Here is a 21401-nt window from a genome sequence, read left to right on the forward strand (position 1 = left end):
ATGTTGCTGTTAATTTCATTTAAAAGATCATTGACATTGTTATTTGAATTATTTTACCACCTTTTTTGTATTCTATGTGTCCTGCAAATAAATTGATTTTATTGATTGATTGATCTTACTTATCGTAAAAATTGTCTTTTACATCACGTTTATCATCTGCTGGTATCTTCGCTACTTTATAATCTGTGGTTCCTAGAAGGATTTCTAGGTCTGGATGGATATCCAGAATGGTAATTAATGGTAATTTAAGTGAATAAGCTCGGGCAATAGTATTTGTGACTCTTCGGAAGGAGTTACCTAGTTCCGCGATTCCTTACACACCCAATAAACCCATTGTAGAAAGTACGTCCGTCACTCTGGCGCCTGTGCCGGGTCTGAATCATCGTACTAACATTGCGCCTACGCGTCTTGTAGGCAATCAAGCTTAATACAGAGACAGTATAATTCAAGTGAAAACAGATATCGCCTCAAAGGGTCATAAACGATTTGGTATTTAAAATTAGAAATTTAGAAAAAAGAAAGTTTCGAATTAAGTTGTTTTTTTTATTACAGATAGCTTTTTTATATTTAGATAGTAGTTACCACAGAATGTACATTCTTTCTATAATACTACGTAGAGTACCAAAGTTGTTCCAAAAATCATCTCTCATCAAACTAGAGCTGTGAAGAAGCGGCACAAATACTCGACAACGTCACGATTCTTTTCAATTTGTATAAATCTGACTGACTATGAAAAATCTGGTTACTTTCTACTTTGAAAATAATTTGTCATAGTGAGACTTAAAAGTGGTTCACTTTTCAAACATAACATAAGCTCACGACTATATCATCAGACGTCCATCGCAAAGATGAACTAAGTACTCACACCTCACCGAGCTTTCTGTTACACCAACGAGATAGGCGGTGAACCACCTTCGCAATAGTCGAGGCAACTGTGTTAGTGAGAATTGTACTTAGGATAAATTAATAACACATCGGTGCAAGTGTGGTACTGGGATTCGAACCGACGCTCCCCGTTTGAGAAGCAAGCCGATAAACCACAGGACCACAGTGGCACTGCTCACTTTACTTTTAAGTATTTATGGCTACTGTATACATAACACAGTCGCCACGGAATACTAATTGAGTTTAAGTCACGGTTACGGTAAATTGTAACATTGCAATTTACAATTTCACGTTTATATCTCCGGTGCATTTGCGACATGTCACTGTAGCATACATAACATATTGCGCACAATCGTAACCAAATGTTTTGTAATGTAATCCATTTACCTTGCTTAATTCTAAGCACGCGAACGACCAAAGCAACGTTGTTATATTTGGACTAAACAATACAAAACACTACTGCACATAAACACAATATAAAGGACAATTCGTGGCTGACTTTGCCAACTGACGTATCTGCAATATGTTGCTTAAATAATTTGTGTCTCATTGACAATAACAAAACGTGCAAATGAAATTTGCTAAAAAATTCAGATACATCAGTTAGCGACGTGAGCGACGAATTATAAAGTAACAGCAGAAATGCAATCGGCAGTGTCATTCCTAAATAGCAATTTATTTTAGGCAACCTTAGGGTGAAAGGATGATATACACTGAAATACTGGACGGGTAAAAAACAATAATAGTATTTATAAAAATATCAAAAAAGATAAACAATTTATTATTTTAATACATAATCTTACTTATATTAATATCTAATCTAATCTAGCCTACAAGATCCCACTGCTGGGCAAAGGCCTCCCCTTACTCTTTCCATTTTTCGCGATCCTGTGCATATCGGCGTGCGTATATTAATATACTAATATTTATTAGCCTAAACTTATTTAGCTCAAGTTAACACACCTACGCACGATGAACTGAGTACCCACGCTTCACCGAACTTTCTGTTAATGTGATAGGTGGTGGAGTCGTATCGCCGTTTATAATAGTCGATCCAATCCGCCGTTTATAATAGTAATAAAAAGCAATCAATTACCACCTTACAAATAAAAAAGAAACCAGGGATGAACGTGGGTTAAGTATTTGACAGCCAAACACAATTGAATCCAATTATCATACAATTCGACTGAACTTTGCTTGGCTGTCAAATACTTGATTTTTGTAACTTTATAAAGCTTAGAACAACTTAATCACATAGAATAACGAGTTAATGTTATCGCGGGATTTAATGTTACGCATCACAATTCTTACATGATTCTGCTTCCTTTAGTTACAGCAAAAAACCAGAACCTACCTACCTAATAAACGAAGTTAATTTCACGCAATACAGTTTAGTGAATTAAGGTTGAGACTACATGGAAGGCGATAAACGGAAACTAAATGCAAACGGTCACGCCTACAGTCTACCAGTCATGATCAAACTAAAGAATCATGAAAGCTGTTATGAAATTAAAACAAAATCCGCAGCGGGCCTCGCGTCGTTTAGTAAAGTCACTTTGTAACTTTGATTTAATTTTGGTCCAAAAAAGTATATCTGAATTTAGTAAACCGTCATTTAGTTCATAAGATGGATTTGAAAGGAAAAGAACTGACTACGGGCCTCCTTCCCACCAACACACAGTAACAGTATTATTTAACCTATCTTAATTTATCGTCGTCATATGTAAATTGTTACTGGCAATAAATTTATTTTATTCTTATTCTTAAAATTAAATCAAGGAGAAAAATAAACATAACAAGCTTGTATCTCCAAAGTGCTAGGCTGAAGTGTATAGTAGAAGTGTGTATATGTCGTGGCCAGATCTTAGAATTGATCATCTCATGATGTGTTCGATCATTTCACGAAATGGTCATATTTCATGAAATAGCCAACTTAACACGTTCCCTGTGCATGACCCACATGTGGGGCATTTTGAGGTATAAATGATACGTGGGTGCCTCACATATGGGTCACACCCCCTTGTAAAGTTATAGGGTTGTAAAATCTTGCACGTGTGAGTTTAAGTATTGAAAATAGCTTACACGTATGAGCTATGAAATTGTGAAACAGAGTATATTATTACCGGAGGACATTTTGGGCAATGTTGCCAGATAATCAACGTCAAAAAAAAACATTTAAATGGACTGTATTTTTTATTTATTATTGTTTTTTTATTATTTATTTCAAGGATGCATCACTGAATGAATAAAATGAAACGAAAACAAACTATAGAACTAGCCTTTTGAAAAAAAAAAATACATATAAAACCAATAAACTAAAAATTATGGGATGCATTGTAGCAACTAAGACAAAACGCTTTTTTGCAAGTTTCACATTGAGTGTCAGTTTTCTTCGCCTTTTTACGAGCATCAGAAGGTGTCAAGCCTTGTTCATTCAAGATTTTGTAGCAGCCAGTACAACGTTTTCGAAATATTTTGTTATCGTATCGCCGTGGAATTTTCGTCAATCTATGTTGGGAACGAATTGAACTGCTTGAATTGCTAGATCTAATTGATTGTCCAGCTCCAGAATCATCTTCTTGAATGCCCAAGAGATGCTTGATAATTTTCTCATGACCATTCAAAAGTGAAAATTTAGTACCAGGATTCAGTTCCTTGTAGATCAAAATTGAGTTTACAACAGCAACTGACATCAGATCCGCTGCGATTTTCTTATACCAAAAGCAAGTTTTTCGGACGGGTGTCGCCTAGAATCGTGTAGGTGTATTGAAAATTGAATCTACCCTCATAAAAAAAACTTCATACGTGCTTGCACCACAAGTATGGCACATAATATGGAACTCATACGTGCATGTAACCATATGTGAAGCACGAAACGAAAAGCTCGTGCGTGTATGCACCACATGTGGGGCACTCGGAAAATCGGAAAATACTGAAAAGGGGCTTCCCCGATAATGATTTTCTTGCCATATTCCGTCCATATCTACAACATCCTACGTTATTATAAAAAAAAAAAATTGCACGTACGGGCTCATTGTCTGATTTTGGCTTGCACAGGGAACGTGTTAAGTTGACCATATCGTTGAAACGTCAACGTTTAATGATATTACAATCAACGTTTGGCCATATCGTAAATGCAGGCGGTGTCCGTGTTATGTGGTGTAATAAAAATACGAATAGTCGATTAATTTGTTAGGTTCAAAATTATTTACCTAATCGATATAGAAAATTGTACAATTACATCGATTATAATGACAATCAAGTTTTAAATATAATCGACACCAGCGCTACTACCGGTGGATAATGTTACTAATTTTACGATATGATTGCCAAACGTTGGCCATATCATGAAGTAATCATACATTTAGTTGTTATAGTTAAACGTTTTATGTTCATTGATCTGGCCAAACTACATCATGATGTGGCCAACGAATGATATTCTATTTCATGAAACATGATCATTTCATGTAATGATCGGGCACATCATGAAATTATCAATTATAAGATCTGGATACGACATATATAATACAATAAGCATTCCTCGCCAGCTATTTGTGTGTGTGTGTGTGTGTTAGGAGACACTACACACACAACGACGACGACTTTATATCCAACAATGCCAACTAACTCTAATTGAAACATCAAGAACTACTGGTTCTTTAAGTTCGATATCGTTTCCCATTTTTCCTCGATAACAATCATATCTTTACATCGATCACGTCCATATAGATAGGACACACATGTAATTATTATTTCATGCGAATGCATTCGAATGTATACGTATTGTAGTATCTCGTTTGCGTGAATCTGATAAGGCGTGGTTCGCGGTAACAGCAACTTTCTCCAGGCCTAATAAAAACCTCTGTAAGGAATGAGGAACTTGATATTCTGAACTACTGACCATACCAAATTTTAATAACATCCTGTTTGCACAAGCGTAATTTAATAGTTACAAAATAAATTAATCTAAAGCGGTGGACTTGAGCCGTTGCTCTTTCGTAGCTAATGCATAGCATGGAATTGGTGGATCACGAAGGAGATGACGTGATAACCATGATGCCTATCAAAAGTCTGGCCAATAAAAAATATGAAACAATAGTCATACTTACACACGTATGTTGATGGAGGACTGTTTCGTTTTGAATAAAAAGCGCGAGTTTAAACGAGTATTGAACGTTTACAAACAAGACAATAAATACCTACCTATATCGTGGATAAAAGATTAATAGTGGTTTCATTTTCAACATTAAAGATATCGTTAGATTACTTATAATACTTTGGCTCAAAATTATAACTCCATTTTCACCAATTCATTAAGATAGAAATGTAACATAAATACGCTTTGGCTATACATTTTTATTTTCGTGCCTCATAAGGAAAACAAAAAGTTGCTCGTGACAATTAATAGGCCGATTTATATCAGCAGCGAGTGCATAAATCAAATATAACCGTCGGCGGCGGCGGCGGTTCGCGTGCTTAGCCGACGACGCATATGCGCGGAGCATGCGGAGCTTCGCGGACTGTGTGCAGGAGTACATTTACGAATGTTTTGCTCTCGCAACAGAATGATACAAGAACATAACATAGCCACATGTCTGTATACCAGAAGCAGAAGTACTGCAGAAATGTATAGAACAAAACAACAGAATTAAATAACTTATTGGCAAAGGGTTCGAATACACAGCACACACGCACGTTAAGCCGTTGGTCCCTGTTACTTATTTACCTATACTTTAGACGGTTATGTTTACCTATTTAGTAATCGCTACATGAGCCATGTCAAGGGCTTTTGGCGGCTCAATAATAACTCTTGACACCAGGGTTGATGAGGCTGGTATTCCAACTCACAACCCGCACGATAAAAAAAAGAAGAGGGTTCGAATCACAAAACAAGATGATCAAATATTTTTATGAAATTTTGAAAATATTCCGCTACGAAACGGTCTGTATATGTCAGCAAAGTAGTAGTAGCAACTCTTCTGTGGCTGCTTAGAGCTGGAATGCTTTCGACGTTTTTTTATGTGTGTAAGAAAGCTCTGCAAGAAACTTGCAGCTACAACTTGGTATACACATATATTTTGGATGCGTTTGCAGTTATGAAATTCAAATTCAAAAACATCTTTATTCAGTAGGTAACACAGTTACACGAATGTCTCATCCGCCTAAAACTATTGCAGCTTCTCATAACCTGTATAGCCGGGGAAAAGGAGCTGCAAGAAAAACTTAGAAAATCTAGTGTGGCTCGCTCTATATATTTGTCTTTATTATCCATAAAGATTTCGTCGAATGTGTGGCGCCATTTCAGCATAGCCGTTATGGACTAAATACGTTCTAGTAGCCGAAAATATCATGTTGCGTCACCAGCTACCGTTAATCACGCACGACATGTAGATATTACGTGTGTGAAATACATATATTTCTTAATAAAGAAATATAATTCGTTGCTTGCTCACAAGTCTTAGTTGAAAGAACACTAAAAATTAACGGCCTCCGTGGTCCAGTGGTAGAGCGTTAGGCTCACGATCCGGAGGTCCCGTGTTCGAATCCGGTGGGGAAATATCACAAAAATTACTTTGTGATACCTAGTTTGGTTAGGACATTACAGACTGATCGCCTAATTGTCCGAAAGTAAGATGATCCGTGCGTCGGAAGGCACGTTAAGCCATTGGTCCTGGTTACTATTTACTGATGTAAGTAAGTAGTTGTTACATGAGTCATGTAAGGGGCTTTTGGCGACTCAATAGTAACCTTGACACCAGGGTTGATGAGGTTGGTAATCCACCTCACAACCCACACGAGAGAAGAGAAGATTACAAATTGAAGACTGAAATTGACTTTGAAAATTCTTACCATATAAGTGTATCTACATGTAATTGTTACGTAAACTACATCAGCGGCCTTTAGCGGCTCAATAACAATGATGAGGTCGGTCATTGACATTATAACCCACATGAGAGAAGAAAATAGTCATGAGGATAAAATTATGACGACGGCAGAAATCGCGCGAAAAAATCTGTGTAATACTGAATATCTAATTTACTTATCTATTTAAATAAAAACGAAATAAAAAATATTAGTATAATGTCTTTTTCACTTTAGGAGTGCAAACCAAAAGTAATTATACAATATGCCTAAAACAAATAAAAAGCTTAAATGGACAAGACCTAGGTAACTAGAAAAACTACTGATATTTGCACATAAAAACATTATAACTACAATGCACAAAGATAAGAAAGTATCTATGCAACTTTTTTATATAGGTAGCAGTCAGTAATGAAAAGACAAAATTATATCAAAACCTATGAATTAACATAAATTTTGCTAGAAAAAGGTAAGTCATAGAATATTTTTATACTACAGCTGTATATTTTAGCTATCAGAATATGTGAGCTGTTTTATTCATTGACCTTAAAAGCTACATTATAAATATGGTCATAAGTTCAATCAAATTATTAGATAATTGAATTCAATTTTGCTTGGCTATAAAATACTTAAACACATGTTCACCGCTTGTTATTTTTTTTATTGGTAAGGCAGGAAGTAAATCTTTACAACAAATTAATTAATAACACTTTATGACAACCCAAAATACCTATACCATATTTTGTTTTTGATTAGAGGGTTTAACAGTTGACACTTGCACAAAAGTTACCTATTTGTGTGAGGCTGGCTATATTTTAATGATAATTATTATAATAACACAGGAATTACAGACGCCCTAAATATTCCAACTATAAAGGCAAAATCTTCTTTACAAGAAAACATTTCGAAGTAGTAAATTACAAACTAACCGTTAAATAAATTTGAGCTTTAATTGATAACAAGTGGAAGTTAATTGATAATATGTGTACATATTAAAGATTAATGGAATAACAACCAATTAATTAAATGCTGACAATTGTACAAAATGTATTTTTAAAATATAGGTAGGTACTTTACGAAATAGTTTTATATGACTTTTCATAGCATGCATGTTTTAAACTTTTAATACTTGCAAAATAATAAAAAAATGTTTAATATCCACAAATATTGAAATAGCATTAACTCATTATTTGTAGGTTCAAATTATTGCTATGTACATATACCTATGTTTATTTTAATAATATAAATATAATTTTAATTCCAATATAGAAGGCATGATCAAGTTTTATGTTCGTGTTCACCCTTAAATCTTAACTGACTTGTGCCCATATATAACTTAAATTTTGGATAATTAAATAAATTATAAATATAAATCAATATTTAACACAAACCTTTCATCCAAAGGCACAGTAGCGGCGGGTAGCGCGTTTCCCAACGAGTTTCCACTAGTTTTATAACAGTACCGACAGTCCTTTAATGCGAAAACGGAAACAGGATAGAAATTTAAACTACTTTGTATATGTTATATGCAAAACTCAAGCAAAATTTACGTGAGAAAATAAAATAAAATGCGAAATTAGTGCTCTGTAAATCAACACGAACGGCCCGCCATGACATGCCAGCCAATTGACAATTATTTAGGGATGTGAAAAAATAATCGATTTTTATAATAATCGATTATTTCAAAAAAATAATCGATTTTTATTAATCGATTTATGGATCACTAATAATCGATTTTTGAAAAATCGATTTTTTTTTTAGCAATTTCTTAACATACTTTCGATTTTTTAAGAGTACCTATTTAAGGTAACTGGTAACACAGTCTGAACTGACCGACATAAATTTTATGCTTGTCGATTACCCGTCCCTTTCCTTTTCGGCGGATAAGAAAATGACAGATATAACCTAAAATAAAATTAGATGGTATTTACAGGAATTAGCACCATTATTATTGTAAAAAATTGCTTTTTCGTACTTTTAAGCTGTTTAATTTTATCCCTTAAAAAATCGATTTTTATGAAATAATCGATTATTTTTAGTAAAAACATCGATTTATTTTAAATCGATTATTTGCCAGCAATAAAAAATCGATTATTTAAAAATCGATTTTTCAAGCACCAAGTCACATCCCTACAATTATTTTTTTTAAATGTTGCCAATCGTGCTTTAGTTTCTTTTTTTTTTTGGCCTGGTTACAAAGACCTTAAAGCTATCGGTAGTTGATTAGCTTTCTGAGCGGAAGCGGAAGTAAAAGAATCAGCGGCAGCGGGAATTGTTTCAATACATTTACCATGTCTGAGTGGAGCGACGGAAAAGTAGGTACCTTACAGGTACATTACAGTTTTTAAAACTCCTCTAGACTCAGTAGTACGGTTGTTTTGTCCGGTCACGTACTACTGAGCCCTTTTTAGTCTCATTAGTACGGTTATGACGTCAAACCGAACTGTTGAGCCTATAGCTGTAGTTCGGTTAGTGGTGGGCAAAACCTGGTGTGACCACGAGTCGATGATGAGTTAGCACATTTTAGCATAGAACAAATTAAAAAATTTGGAGTGAAGCTGGTAATGTCGAATAGGGCGAAAAAGGATATTGACCGGGAAAATTTTATCCAAAATTGTAAGTTGCGTCTTGTAACAAACCAAATATCGACAGAAACTTATTTACATAAAATTGCATCGTATATAGCATCTTAATATGAGTAGAAGAGATGAAATGAATGAAGAAGGGAAGTTAGGCAGAAGAACAGGTTCTAATTTTTTCACAAAGAAAATGATTTTGGTTCCGATTTTTACTATTAAATATGAGTACTGAAGTAGTACTGAGGTACTGAAGTTAAGTACAAGAAGTAAGTAAGTTATGTTATGTTTTTTTACAAAGAAAATTATTTTTGTTCAATATTATTTACTATTTAATAAAAAATATTTCGCTTTCTAATACTTTTTGTGATTTTTATATAACCTCCTTAACCGGACTACTGATACCAAAAAAGTCACATAAGTTCGGTTTGACGTCATAACCGTACTAATGAGACTTTTTTGGTATCAGTAGTTCGGGGCCGGACAAAACAACCGTACTACTGAGACTAGAGGAAGAGGTTAAAACTGTATGGTGCTGAGCGGTTTATATGGGACCCAAAAGATAAAGAACATAAACACAAAATAAACGATGCGTGGAAGCTTGGGATATATTCCTGTCGAAGATTCCATGAAGACTGCAGCAATTGTCAACGAGATATTGCAATCCATTGGTTCGCTTACGACACCATGGAAAAGATATTGGGGAATCTTTATGATGGTGAGGTAAGTAATGAATCTGATCCACTTGAAATTGAGAGAAAAGATGTAATCACAAATACAATAGCTCGTGTAGCTAAGAATAAGTTTAATCATGGAATAACTTCACAAGGCATTGAAATGAAACTAGCAAGAAACCTAAAGTTTTGCAAACTTGAACCATTTTCCCGTTCTAGCTCAGCTCAGTGGTGGATACGTCTGACGATTATACTCAACATAATACTATGTATACTCAACATATATTTTGTTGAGCTGCATAAATGTGAAAAAGTTGCATGCACAACAGGTTTCTATTTACTATTTAGGTCTGGCACCCCATAAAACAGCTTAATCATTGTTAGTTGCTGTAAGAGCTGCCAGGAGTCCTTTGGCCTCTATTGGCATAAGTACCTACAAACTTATTGTAGTGTATTTTAATGGTATTTAAATAAAATGTTTATATAAATTCAAACAGATTCTGATATTCCTTGAATTAAATAAAATATTGTAGTAGTTAATATTTATTATTTTTCAAACTACACTAATCTATAAATTCAAATTATAGAAATAATCAGTATATTCAGATCTAATTTGAGAAACTTCGGATCGTGTATCTGTGGCTACCAGTGGTATAGGCCTTATAGCACTAACTGAAGGTGCTATGTTGTGTTGTCTCCAAGAGCCTTCGACTAATTCTCCATCGATAATAGCATCAAATGTTCCAGGAGGTGTGTAAATATTCTGTGATGATTGACTTCTCCTTAAAAAGTTATGTAATAAAATACAGGTCATAGTTATTATTGGTGCCTTTTCTATGTCAATTTCTATTGGTTTTCTGAACACTCGGAAAACATTTGTCAAGAGACCAAATACATTTTCAACAACTACTCGAGTACTTGAAAGAATATAATTAAAAGTATGTTCTTTTGTGCCTATGTTATGATTACCTGGGTAAGGTATTATCAAATGTTTATGTGATGCAAGGGCTCCATCACCAAGAAAAACATATGGTACATTCTGTTCTCTTCCAGGTAATGGGGTATCTGGTGGTAAATTAATATTGTTTGAATCTATCTTCTGCCACAATAAGCAATCATTAGTGTGCTCTTTCGACTCAATGTTAGCAAAAATAAAATTATAATCCATATCAACTAATGCCATTAGTACAATGGTATATGCTCCTGAGCCACTTTGTGTTGGACACTTTATAACAATATGCTTGCCATCTAGAGCCCCAATGCATCGCGGAAATTGTCTTCTAAATCCCTCTTCAATGGACAACCAGTGTTCCGGCGATTGTGGTAACTGGAAAAATATGATACCTACATATTACTTACAGCAGGCAAACATAAGGCGAAGATTGTGTTTGTTATTTTTTAAGAACTTCACCAATAAAGACAATCTAAGTATTTAATTGTTATTTTTGATTACCTTAATTTGATCCTTTAAAACAATGTTAATTGCTTTGCATACTGCAGGTATAATTAATGAGATTGCTGATGGTGAAACCTTGAATAAGTAGTGGAGATTTCTATAGCTATCCCCTGTAGCTAAATAACGTAATGTTAATGCCAAGCGTATTTTTGGTGTTATAGGTATTCTTAGTCTACTCTGTCTTTTTATCATTGGCTCAATTTTGCTTAGCAAAAATTCGAAATCGGAGGGTGACATTCTGCAAAAGTTGTTAAACTCTCCGGAATCCTCACGAATCATGTCCTGAAAAGACTGTTCCATGCTATTTCTGTAAGAAAAAATATAGGCTTAAGTCTAAACAGCTAAGTTAAGCTACCAACTAAACAAAAACGTTGCAGTAGGTATGTAGTGAAAATAATAATAGGTATTCTTACAAGGTTCTGTTACGATGAATTTTATTCATCCACATTCGCCGCTTACGTCGTCTATGCCTTTGTTGTACTTTATATTTATTTAAAACACATGCATAATTATATATACTAAAAAGACAAATCGCTGACGCTGCAATAACTTCTACGTCCTCCATTGACGCAAGTTAAATTTGAAGAGTCTGAGTATTTGAACTACTGAGTGTAGTGAGTGAGATAAGAGTGTTATACTTGGTGTTAATAATCAACACCTTCGTTCGATCAACACACACTCGATATAGGTATGCTTTTTATGGGCAGCGGGAAGAGCAGTGACAGTTAAATGTAAACAATAAACGTAGAAAAGCAGACAGTTGCAACAAAGCTTAATGGCCTAAATATATGATTAACTAAATAAAATTGAAATAAATTTAAAATTGTATCCCATTTTACGAATATTCATTGATTGATTTGCAACAAATTTGCAATTATTTGACATTTGATAGTTTTGCCTTTTTTTATTTTTTATGGCAATGGGATTATAAACATTCAACCATAATATAAAGTGAGCGGACTAGCGATGGGTCGTTATCGGTTTTTGAGATAACGTAACGTAAGCGTTATGTGATTTCCAATAACTAGTTTCTTAACTAGTGATTTTTATAACTAGTTATTTTCACAACGTTCTGAAGCAAACGTGATAATTGTAACGTAAAATCGTTTGGTTACATGTCATTACGAATATTGTAAAACCAGTGATTTTGCGTGAGTAGTGAAAGTAGCCAAACATCGACGCTATGCCTTAAACATAAGAGTGAATTCGATTTAACTTTATGGCGTTGTGATTAAAAGAGTTATTGAAGACTGATGCCTATTTCGATCGTTTAAATGGCGTTATGAATATCACTAGTTTTTGTTGTAGTGGAAAACGAGTGATCACTGTTCGAGCTCGTAACTGCATATATAACCAGTTATGGTTAATAACGCCCATCGCTAGAGCGGACAACAAACTGAAAAAAAAAAAGATTTTGACTGTCTGTCAGATGACAGATGAAGTCATTTAAGTTAAAAAAAAAAATGTCACGAATCAAATGGAACTTTTGTTTTGCAAAGAAATGGAATAAAGCAACATAACATTTATGTTTTTCTATTAGTGACAGTAGTAAACTTTGGTTTCCCTTCAAAACTTACAAATCTTTCGCCTTTTATTAGTGACAGTAATATTTTCTGTAAAACGTAATTTGGGCTTCCATTCAATCAATTTCAATCATATAATACAACAACGATATGGAGGCAGACTCCACCACTCGGGATAATGTCCCAAAGCATGCCTATGATCAGGGGCTACATTTGCCTTTCCCATCGTCTCCTGGGTAAGCAGTTTTATTTCGAATAATTAGTATTTATACTGTATTATATTGTCATATTATATTGCTTGCATAGAAAGAAATATCCATAATTGAACTTGAAATAATATATTGTAATTAAAATTATATCGCAACATGATTATTATTTAATTTCAGCAATTTGATTATCTATAAAGACTTAATTACCAACAACAGTGATAAAACATTAGAAAGTCATGTAGTACAAAAACTTCAAGACTTCGGAGTTCTACCAAGACATGTGAAATGTCCATCTGCAAAACCGGATTGTCATATTGTCAGCAAATCTGCTAGAGTTATTGACAGGTGAGTGATATCATAGCATTCAAAATGTGAGACACTTTTTTAGCTGGGGGCTATGCAGGCCTTATTTCATCTGTATCACTGCAACCTGTAAGGTCTATTGTGATCACCAAACATGAGACTATTTTTCTACATTTTAAACTATTTTTCTATTTATCTGGCGGCACTGCTTAGCCTCATAGATTTCACTGTGCCTTATACTGTAATAAACATGTTATTTGAGTTGTGTATTATATATTAGTATTAGTTGTTCAACTTGTTATAGAATACTAAATAAAAAGTAATTTATTTCAATTATTTTAGTCTACATTTCAAATGTAGTGTTAGTAGGGATTATACTTGAATTATTGTTACTTTGGATAGTTTTGTTTTTTTGTTTTGCCTTTACCCTAAAAGGGGTTCATATCTCAGTTACAAGATATCTTAACGGTTTTAAGTAAAAATACTTCAAATAGTTTTAAGTAAAAAACTTATATGTTACTGGATATTTCCAGGGTGCAATGGGTATGTGAAGGCTGTGGGAAGAGGCTTCCAATTCGGACGGGGTCCTTCTTCCTGAGACTCCAGTGCTCCATCCTGCAAGCTCTGCAGATCATCTTGGCGTGGTGTGACGATGTTGAACCGGAATTTGCTGCACAGCATTTTGGTAAGCTTTTCAACTGCATCATTCATCAGCATCACTAATTTCTTTAGAATAGGACTATAATGCCAGTAAAAGTTTATATTTTTCTTTAAGATTAGTTAATCTTAGTAAGGAAATGTCTCTAGCTGTGGTGGAGCATGCTATGGCATCATCCAGACTGGTTTTCAGTTATTTCCTCTGTCTGAGATATTATGCGGAAGTAATCGTAAATGAGGGCTAGAGGACTTTAAATACCTAGTGTTACATTTGACCATAGAAATTATGCCTCTAATAATAAATTATTAAACTCCATAGTGTTACACTAAAACAAAGTAGGTATGTAGTGAAACCATGTGTATGAAAAACAAAATTAAAAAAGATGTGTGAGATGTGAGAGACCAAACAATTACTCACAAGATGCATGTTGGGCTGCATTCAAGCAGGATGGGGTGTACATTCCAGCAAATGTCTACTTTATTTGCCTGCAACCTATGTTTTAAGTACTGTAAATTAAATGACATATAAATGAATAACTTTGTAAAACTATTTTTCATGCTTACTTTACAATTATTAACACAACAGAGGTAAGTTAAAACCATTGTAATATATTATATTTATACCTTTAAAAAGAATTTGTTTCTAAAAGTATTTATTAAGGGTGTTGGGACCTTCGCTCAGCAACAATAGACGGCGTAAGTGTAGCAGTGATCCAAATTATTATTTTTGTCATAGATAAACTAAGCTACATGAGCTCTACACCTTTTTGCCACCACTTGAAGGTCTCGAGAACCTACAAACAATGAAAAATATTATAAATCCTTATTATTTTCTTCAGGTTTATCAGGTCAAAAGATAAGGAAGTTTCCATTAAATGGTGGTGATGTCGCAGTCGGATTGTATAATCCTCTGTATTACATTACGGCTAGCTGTTTTCAAAAACAGGGTCGTTTTGTAATGCGGCGGTTCAACGATTAGCCGTATTGTCATTGCGATACGTTCTCCAATAAAGCGGTCCACGTTTAGCCGCATTGTACTACTACTTAAATTGTAGGGTGACCATAATATTTTTTTCAAATTGCACTTGAAAATTGTAATACAGCGGATTATACAATACGACGGCGACAGTGACATTGAGACTGTGTGCCTTTTGGCAAAATCTGAATAGATAACTAATTTAAATATACTAAAACATGGCAGGTGTAAAACCAAGAGTAGCCAGCATGATATGCGACAGGCTAGACGAGCTGGCGGTGAAAGAGCAAGGCAAGAGCAAGCTCGGTGGAGACGGCAGCGTAGTGGTCACTGAACTGTACCCGGATTGTCTTACAAGGCTGTCCCCGGACACAACCGACCGTCCCCACGTGCACAGGATACTCATGTTGGCTGATACTAAGGTAAAGCAACCTACAAAATAACTTTCGAAAGTGATTTGAAAGTGTTTTGATTTGAAAGCTCGGCGAGATGGGGATAATTAGTTTACGTTGCGATGGACGGACCTCTGACCTACATAATAATAATCAATTTGGGGATAATCGTGGAAATATACTTTTCACACAAGCGAAATTTTTACACATAAAGTATAAAATACGGTACAACTGGAGACATTATTTATGTACCGGGTGTTAGTGACATCATAACGAATACGTAGGAGGATTATTCAGACTATGATTCTGAGTTAATATCAAGTGGGATTTTTCCGTCGCAATTTTTTTTTTAGTTTAATATATAAATGATTTTCAATTCTATACTTTTGCGACCGAAAATTCCACTTGATATCAACTCAATGTCATGGTATGAATCATCCCTCATAATTTATCCCCCTGTAACAAAAGTTTCCATCATAATTATTTTTTGTCTTCTTTTCTTTTGCAGCATGTGCCAACACAATACCAGCTCCACGTCATAAGAGACGACCTGAAGAAAAGTTCTGCTAATATAGACGACCAGGTACATCCTTTGTTACTTAAATTAGGAAAAACCTCGCTTTTTACTGCTATAATAAGAGTATCTCAGATCAGTCTGGAAATAAGGCTATTTGCGGTTTTTTTTTTACTCGTAAGCAGAAGAATAATACTACGTATAGAACGGTAACTTTCCGCTGTTAGGATTGTGGTGTAAGATTCCTAATGGCCGTCCAGAAGTATGCAAAACTCGCTGAATTTTATTAAAATTCGTACAAAAAATGTTTACATTACAGTAGTTAAATGGAGAGCACGAACGGAAGTGAAGAGACAAAATGTTGTCACAGTAAAGAATATAAATTTAATGTTGGGGTTGCCAACATCCGCCCCGCACCAATTCGTATCGGGCGCCGCGCTAGATTTACGTCACCCCCCTGTCTTAATTTACTCTAAATGGTCGTAACGAGTAAGGGCGTTTTCGCACTACATTCGATCCGAGTCGTAAGAATGACGGATAGAAGAAATCGTATAGAAATATCGGATATAATGCTAACATACAAATCGTTCTACGACCTGTGCCCTGTTTATCAAAACTTACAAGCCCTGTATTACAAGAAATTTACTTGTAAATCTTCATTATTACAAGAATGCGTTTATCAAAACTACACATGTAAATTACATGTTACATTTATTTCACAAGTGTATCCCTCTCCCCCCTCTCCCTACCCCCTACTCCCCTACTAATCCCTCTAAACGTAAATTGTAGCTTGTGAACGTGTAGACTTGTAAGTTTTGATAAACACGGCACAGTTCAGATCTGTCATTTAATGAATTTTGATTGGATAAAAATCTAGAGTAGTGCGCAAACCCTAAGACTAAGAACGAAACGTATTGTATGGAGTTTAGGCTATATATTTTTTTTAATTTTGATTTTTTTGGGGTGTGGCAGAAGTCTTTTAAGCCCATGGTTCCCTCATACATTTTTATACAAAGTACATCAATTACTGCAAGTAAAATACCTATAATTTTGATATTATTCCAGATGCTAGCCAAGGAAGTGGAAGAGGCATTACAGCGCATGACAGAACCTGACTCGATGTTGGTGACGGGCAATAACGTGCCGCCGGTAGAGGGCGCTTCTACATTGCAGCAGCTCACACAGTACTGTGATGTGGATATGCAACACTTTTGTAAGTATGGTTACTATGTACATAGACTCACTTTTGTTATGAAATTGAAACTTTGAGTTAGATACCATATGGTCGTAAGGCCCAAAGTCCTTTTAAAATCCAAATCCCATTGTTTAACTATTGTGTCTGGAAATCCGGGCCTTACGAGGTTAAAGATATGGTGACCAGTCCATTAGATGTATTTTACGGACAGCATGGAATACAGATTACGTATAGAACGATAAATGTCCTCGCCGCACCAATTTGTATGCGTCAAAATAAGAGTTCTTAATTTTAGGAAGAATGAGTAAATGAATGAATAACCCGGGCGAATCAAAAAGGTATCTCGTTGGTATGCAAACCGTTTGACGTGTGCCGTCAACTTAATTCTGTCGGTATATTAGCCAATGCAATTTTTTTATAGAGTTGTTTTAGATTTGTGCTTAAAAGAAAAAAAAATAATTTAAATTTAAATTATTTGTGTTAAAATTGACGTGTGTTCCATAAATTTTATGCTTTTCGATTACACGTCTCTTTCCTTTTCGGCTGATAAGAAAATGACAGATATAACTTAAAATTAGATGGTGTTTACAGGAATTAGCACCATTTTGAATGAAAGCTTTGTTACGTTTGTTCTATTTTCCGTATTTAGACTCAAGTGGTCCGTTACAGAGACAGTATGCTACTATCCAGCATGTTTGTTCCAGTATCATCCCGCATCTGGCGACAAGCGCTGACGCTGTGCGTCGAATCCCGCGACCTGTGTTCGGGTTGCGACCGCAGCGTGTGCGCGGGCGCAGTACAGAGGTACTTGATGACGTCATTGTTCCGCTTCCGTCACGCAGACGACTTGTTCCGTAGTGTCTTGGGATATCTGGCCGCTGAGTATACTGACCACTGATAATGTGTCACGTCAGATATTTATAATGTTATTGCGGTTCCGCAGGTATTTTTTAGGATTGCAGTTTCTCTGGACGGTAATGCTCGAATTGAATATGTAATAGTGGACGCAACCATTTTTGTCTCGCACTGTTCTGCTTGAATTATCCCAAGAAAAGTTGTTTTCGTAACATCGTTGCGTCCATTCCTTTGGAATGACATCGGCGTCATTTACGCAGTTTAGTAATCCTAACTAAAATTCGGATTTACGCAAAAGCAAGATGCCATCCCATTATTTTTGTGATTTTATTTGGAGCGGTGTAGATGAAGTAACAAAAAATGTCCGAGCACGAAATATATTTGCAAACCAGTTTGTAGTGCCCTAAAAAGTCTGAGACCCGATAAGGTAGGGCTATTTGAAAAGTGGAATTTTCCGTCGAATCCCATGTTTTGAATCATCCCCCTCAGTATTCGTTGCGGTGTGAATTAAACCCAGTATTTGCCGTAGATGGCATTGACTACTTGGCCGGACAAAGCCGGCCGGTTAAGAGTCATCGGCACAGAAAATTTTGGTAAACAATGGCGGTCAATGGCCATTATGTTAATATTTGAATCCATTTATTTGAAGATTGACATATTTGGATCTCAAAACTTTGTTTCACAATAAATTGATATTTACAAATGATATTATTGAAATGAAAGTCGTATTTTGTATTTGTAGAAATATATAAATAGGAATATGATCACTCATTGGTCACATCTTGACAGACGATGTTAACAATATGAAAACTAGTGCCTTATACACGGTCTTCCAAGTACCTTTATAATTTCAAAGTGTTTTTATAGTTATTATATAAAGTATTTCTGTTAATTGGTCAAGTTGTAGTAGTATTAAGTTTATGTCAATAGTTATTTTTAAGACTGACAAATATGATATTTTGTTATCAAAGTTTTGTTTAACAGTGGTTATAATGTAGAAATACCATATAACTACATATGTATTACAGATGTAAGTTAAGTATGTTCGACATAACCTCTTTCTTTTTGAAGTCGGTTAAAAATGTGAGGACTAGCTGACAGGTTAAATTGCCGGTTTTATTTTTGTTTTGTGTGAAGTTTACATCTACAAACATTTACTATAGTTTTATGGATGTTAAGTTTTTTTAGTTAATACACAGTTCATTTCAATTATTTACAGAAGTCTTCCTTGAGTAATAAATGATATACAACAGCAGATATTTTTATGGATATTGTATAATACTTTGATTACTTATTAACTTTGATTGTTTCAAAAGCGTTGTTATCATTTGATTTAATTGTATTAGTTTTAAGAATGCACAATAATAAATTTCGAAATATATATTCTCTGAAATTATCTTTTAGTATATTTTGTTTCTTTACCTTAACATGAATTTTAGAATGTACCCTCATTCTTTTGAAGTCGTTAAACGGGAATACAGTTGCCAGAATGGGTATAACAGCATGTTTTAATATCCTTTCACATTCTTACCACATTTATTTCGAGCTTTCTCTACAAGAACTTTTTATCAATGTTACATGATGTTTTGCATATTTTTTACATACCTGTGTTTAACGCTTTTAAAGAACGCAAAAGCTGCTGATAAATATTTAAGTAGGTACAAATAGCATTTTTTAACAACTCTAGAACTTAATAGATGTTCGTGACAGTCAAAAACCTTTTTCAAGGGGTCCGCTTACCTAACCTAACCTGAAGATTTCACAGGTCCGGCTTTTTACAAAAGCGAGTCTGACCTTCTAACCCGAGGGGAAAACGAACCCAAATAAGGTTTTAACCACAGAGTTTAAACATTAAGAAATTATTTATATTTTATTGAATAACAAGATATACTAGTACATACATTTTCTTCACTCTAATAAAAAAAAATACTCGCTCCTAAAATACACATTAATAGATCCTTCCTAGACAAGGATGTATTGCAGCATGCATAAAACATTATAACGTGTACTCATCTTCATCCCGTTGCCACTGACCACCCAGTAGTCAGACCAGCTCCAAATGAGGCCGGAGTCATGCCGCATGCCGAGACAGCGGAATGAAGATAGAAAGGTGATCGGGCGGCACTTCCTGCTATGGTTTGCTTCAGACATTCTGCGAAAGCAATGCAGTTTTCTTTTCAAATATGCTCTGTACCTTCTTTGGTGTAAGTATACGGTCACGAGTACTAATATGTATACACTTTGAAACCACGTCACGTTAACTTTTTTGACAAATTAAATAGTAAGTCTCATTCAATGTTAAATATGATAGTGCGACAGGGTTCTAAAGTGGGTACATGATATTGCTCATGACTGTACCTAAAGAATAGGCAAGAGGCCAACCAGTCAAAAGAGATACTTTTTTACACAAGGCACAAATTACTATTTTTTATATAAATACACGTGTGCAGTGTATGAATGCGTTATCAATAAACGTGGGTCAAACATCGTACGCTTCAAGCAATTCTTAAAATTCGTAAATCAGTCAAAAATTTAAATGCAGTTGATTTCTCGATTAGCATTTTATAATTGGTAGCCATTGCTGGATCAGTTTTATCCGTTCATGAATTTTGTAAAAAAGCTAAATGAGGAACAAAATACGGAACTGATAAGCTTACCCTAACATCCTGCATTAAACACTATAATGAACTTTCAGACCCCTGTCGGTACTAAAACTCCAGATCAAAATACTTATTACTTGCTATTTTTTTTGTCGGTAGATACAAAGACCATATTATTAGAGCATAAGCCTAGCGGCCTCAATAATATAACTGAAATAAGAAGGTACCTATATAAAAATAGAATCTGCGGTTTTTGAGTTTTGAAGAGTTAACAAAAATAATAGATACAAAAAATTAACGCCGCGCGCCGTCCGGTACAACATAAAAAGCTCAAGAACTGTTCATTCTTCGATCGATTCTATCCGACCAGAACTTTGCAAAAAAGCTTAATACTTTTTCTACAATGTAGAAAATATTTCGACATTATGCTTAATTCATTCATCATTCATTAAAGGTAATATTAACAATAAGTAAATATGTATTATCCGCCTTACCAATAAACGGTAAACAAGCGGTGAACGTGCGTTGTGTACATTAGTATTTGAAAGCCAAGCAAAGGTTATTTGAATGGTTTAATTATTAATTAAGTACTTTTTTTTACTTTTTGATTCAATTTTGCTTGGATGTAAAATACTTATTTATACACACGTTCACTGCTTGTTTATTTTTGTATTGATAAAGCGGTAAGTAACTAGAACCTTGGTAAGTTCTAGATAAGTAAACC

General features: G+C 34.7%; 3 protein-coding genes across 4 annotated transcripts in view; 1 reads left to right on the top strand and 2 right to left on the bottom strand.

Moving 5' to 3' along the window:
* Window positions 1–8483, bottom strand: part of LOC126367758 (uncharacterized) — a 48536-nt gene extending 40053 nt beyond the window's left edge. Inside the window, exon 1 of the mRNA XM_050011484.1 lies at window positions 8139–8483. The gene's annotated coding sequence lies outside the window, so the exon portion shown is untranslated. The remainder of the gene's footprint in view (window positions 1–8138) is intronic.
* Window positions 8484–9367: 884 nt separating this feature from the next.
* Window positions 9368–19483, top strand: LOC126367817 (uncharacterized). Of its 2 annotated transcripts, none has more exons than XM_050011572.1 (7): window positions 9368–10046; window positions 13363–13530; window positions 14022–14173; window positions 15347–15543; window positions 16022–16096; window positions 17093–17240; window positions 17927–19483. In XM_050011572.1, the coding sequence occupies exons 1-7, from the start codon at window positions 9913–9915 to the stop codon at window positions 18118–18120; spliced, it is 1068 nt and encodes a 355-aa protein (XP_049867529.1). In that variant the 5' UTR covers window positions 9368–9912; the 3' UTR covers window positions 18121–19483. The 2 variants fall into 2 exon arrangements, with proteins under 2 accessions (XP_049867529.1, XP_049867530.1); XM_050011573.1 differs by lacking the exon at window positions 9368–10046 and adding an exon at window positions 12898–13212.
* Window positions 10040–12293, bottom strand: LOC126367811 (uncharacterized). The gene is made up of 3 exons (XM_050011562.1): window positions 11867–12293; window positions 11451–11760; window positions 10040–11324 (listed from the first exon to the last, which is right to left on the bottom strand). Exons 1-3 carry the CDS (start codon window positions 12016–12018, stop codon window positions 10566–10568), a joined length of 1221 nt encoding a protein of 406 aa, XP_049867519.1. The 5' UTR covers window positions 12019–12293; the 3' UTR covers window positions 10040–10565.
* Window positions 19484–21401: the final 1918 nt, after the last annotated feature.

This window comes from Pectinophora gossypiella, chromosome 6 (genome assembly GCF_024362695.1).
Source record: "Pectinophora gossypiella chromosome 6, ilPecGoss1.1, whole genome shotgun sequence".
NCBI lineage: Eukaryota > Metazoa > Arthropoda > Insecta > Lepidoptera > Gelechiidae > Pectinophora > Pectinophora gossypiella.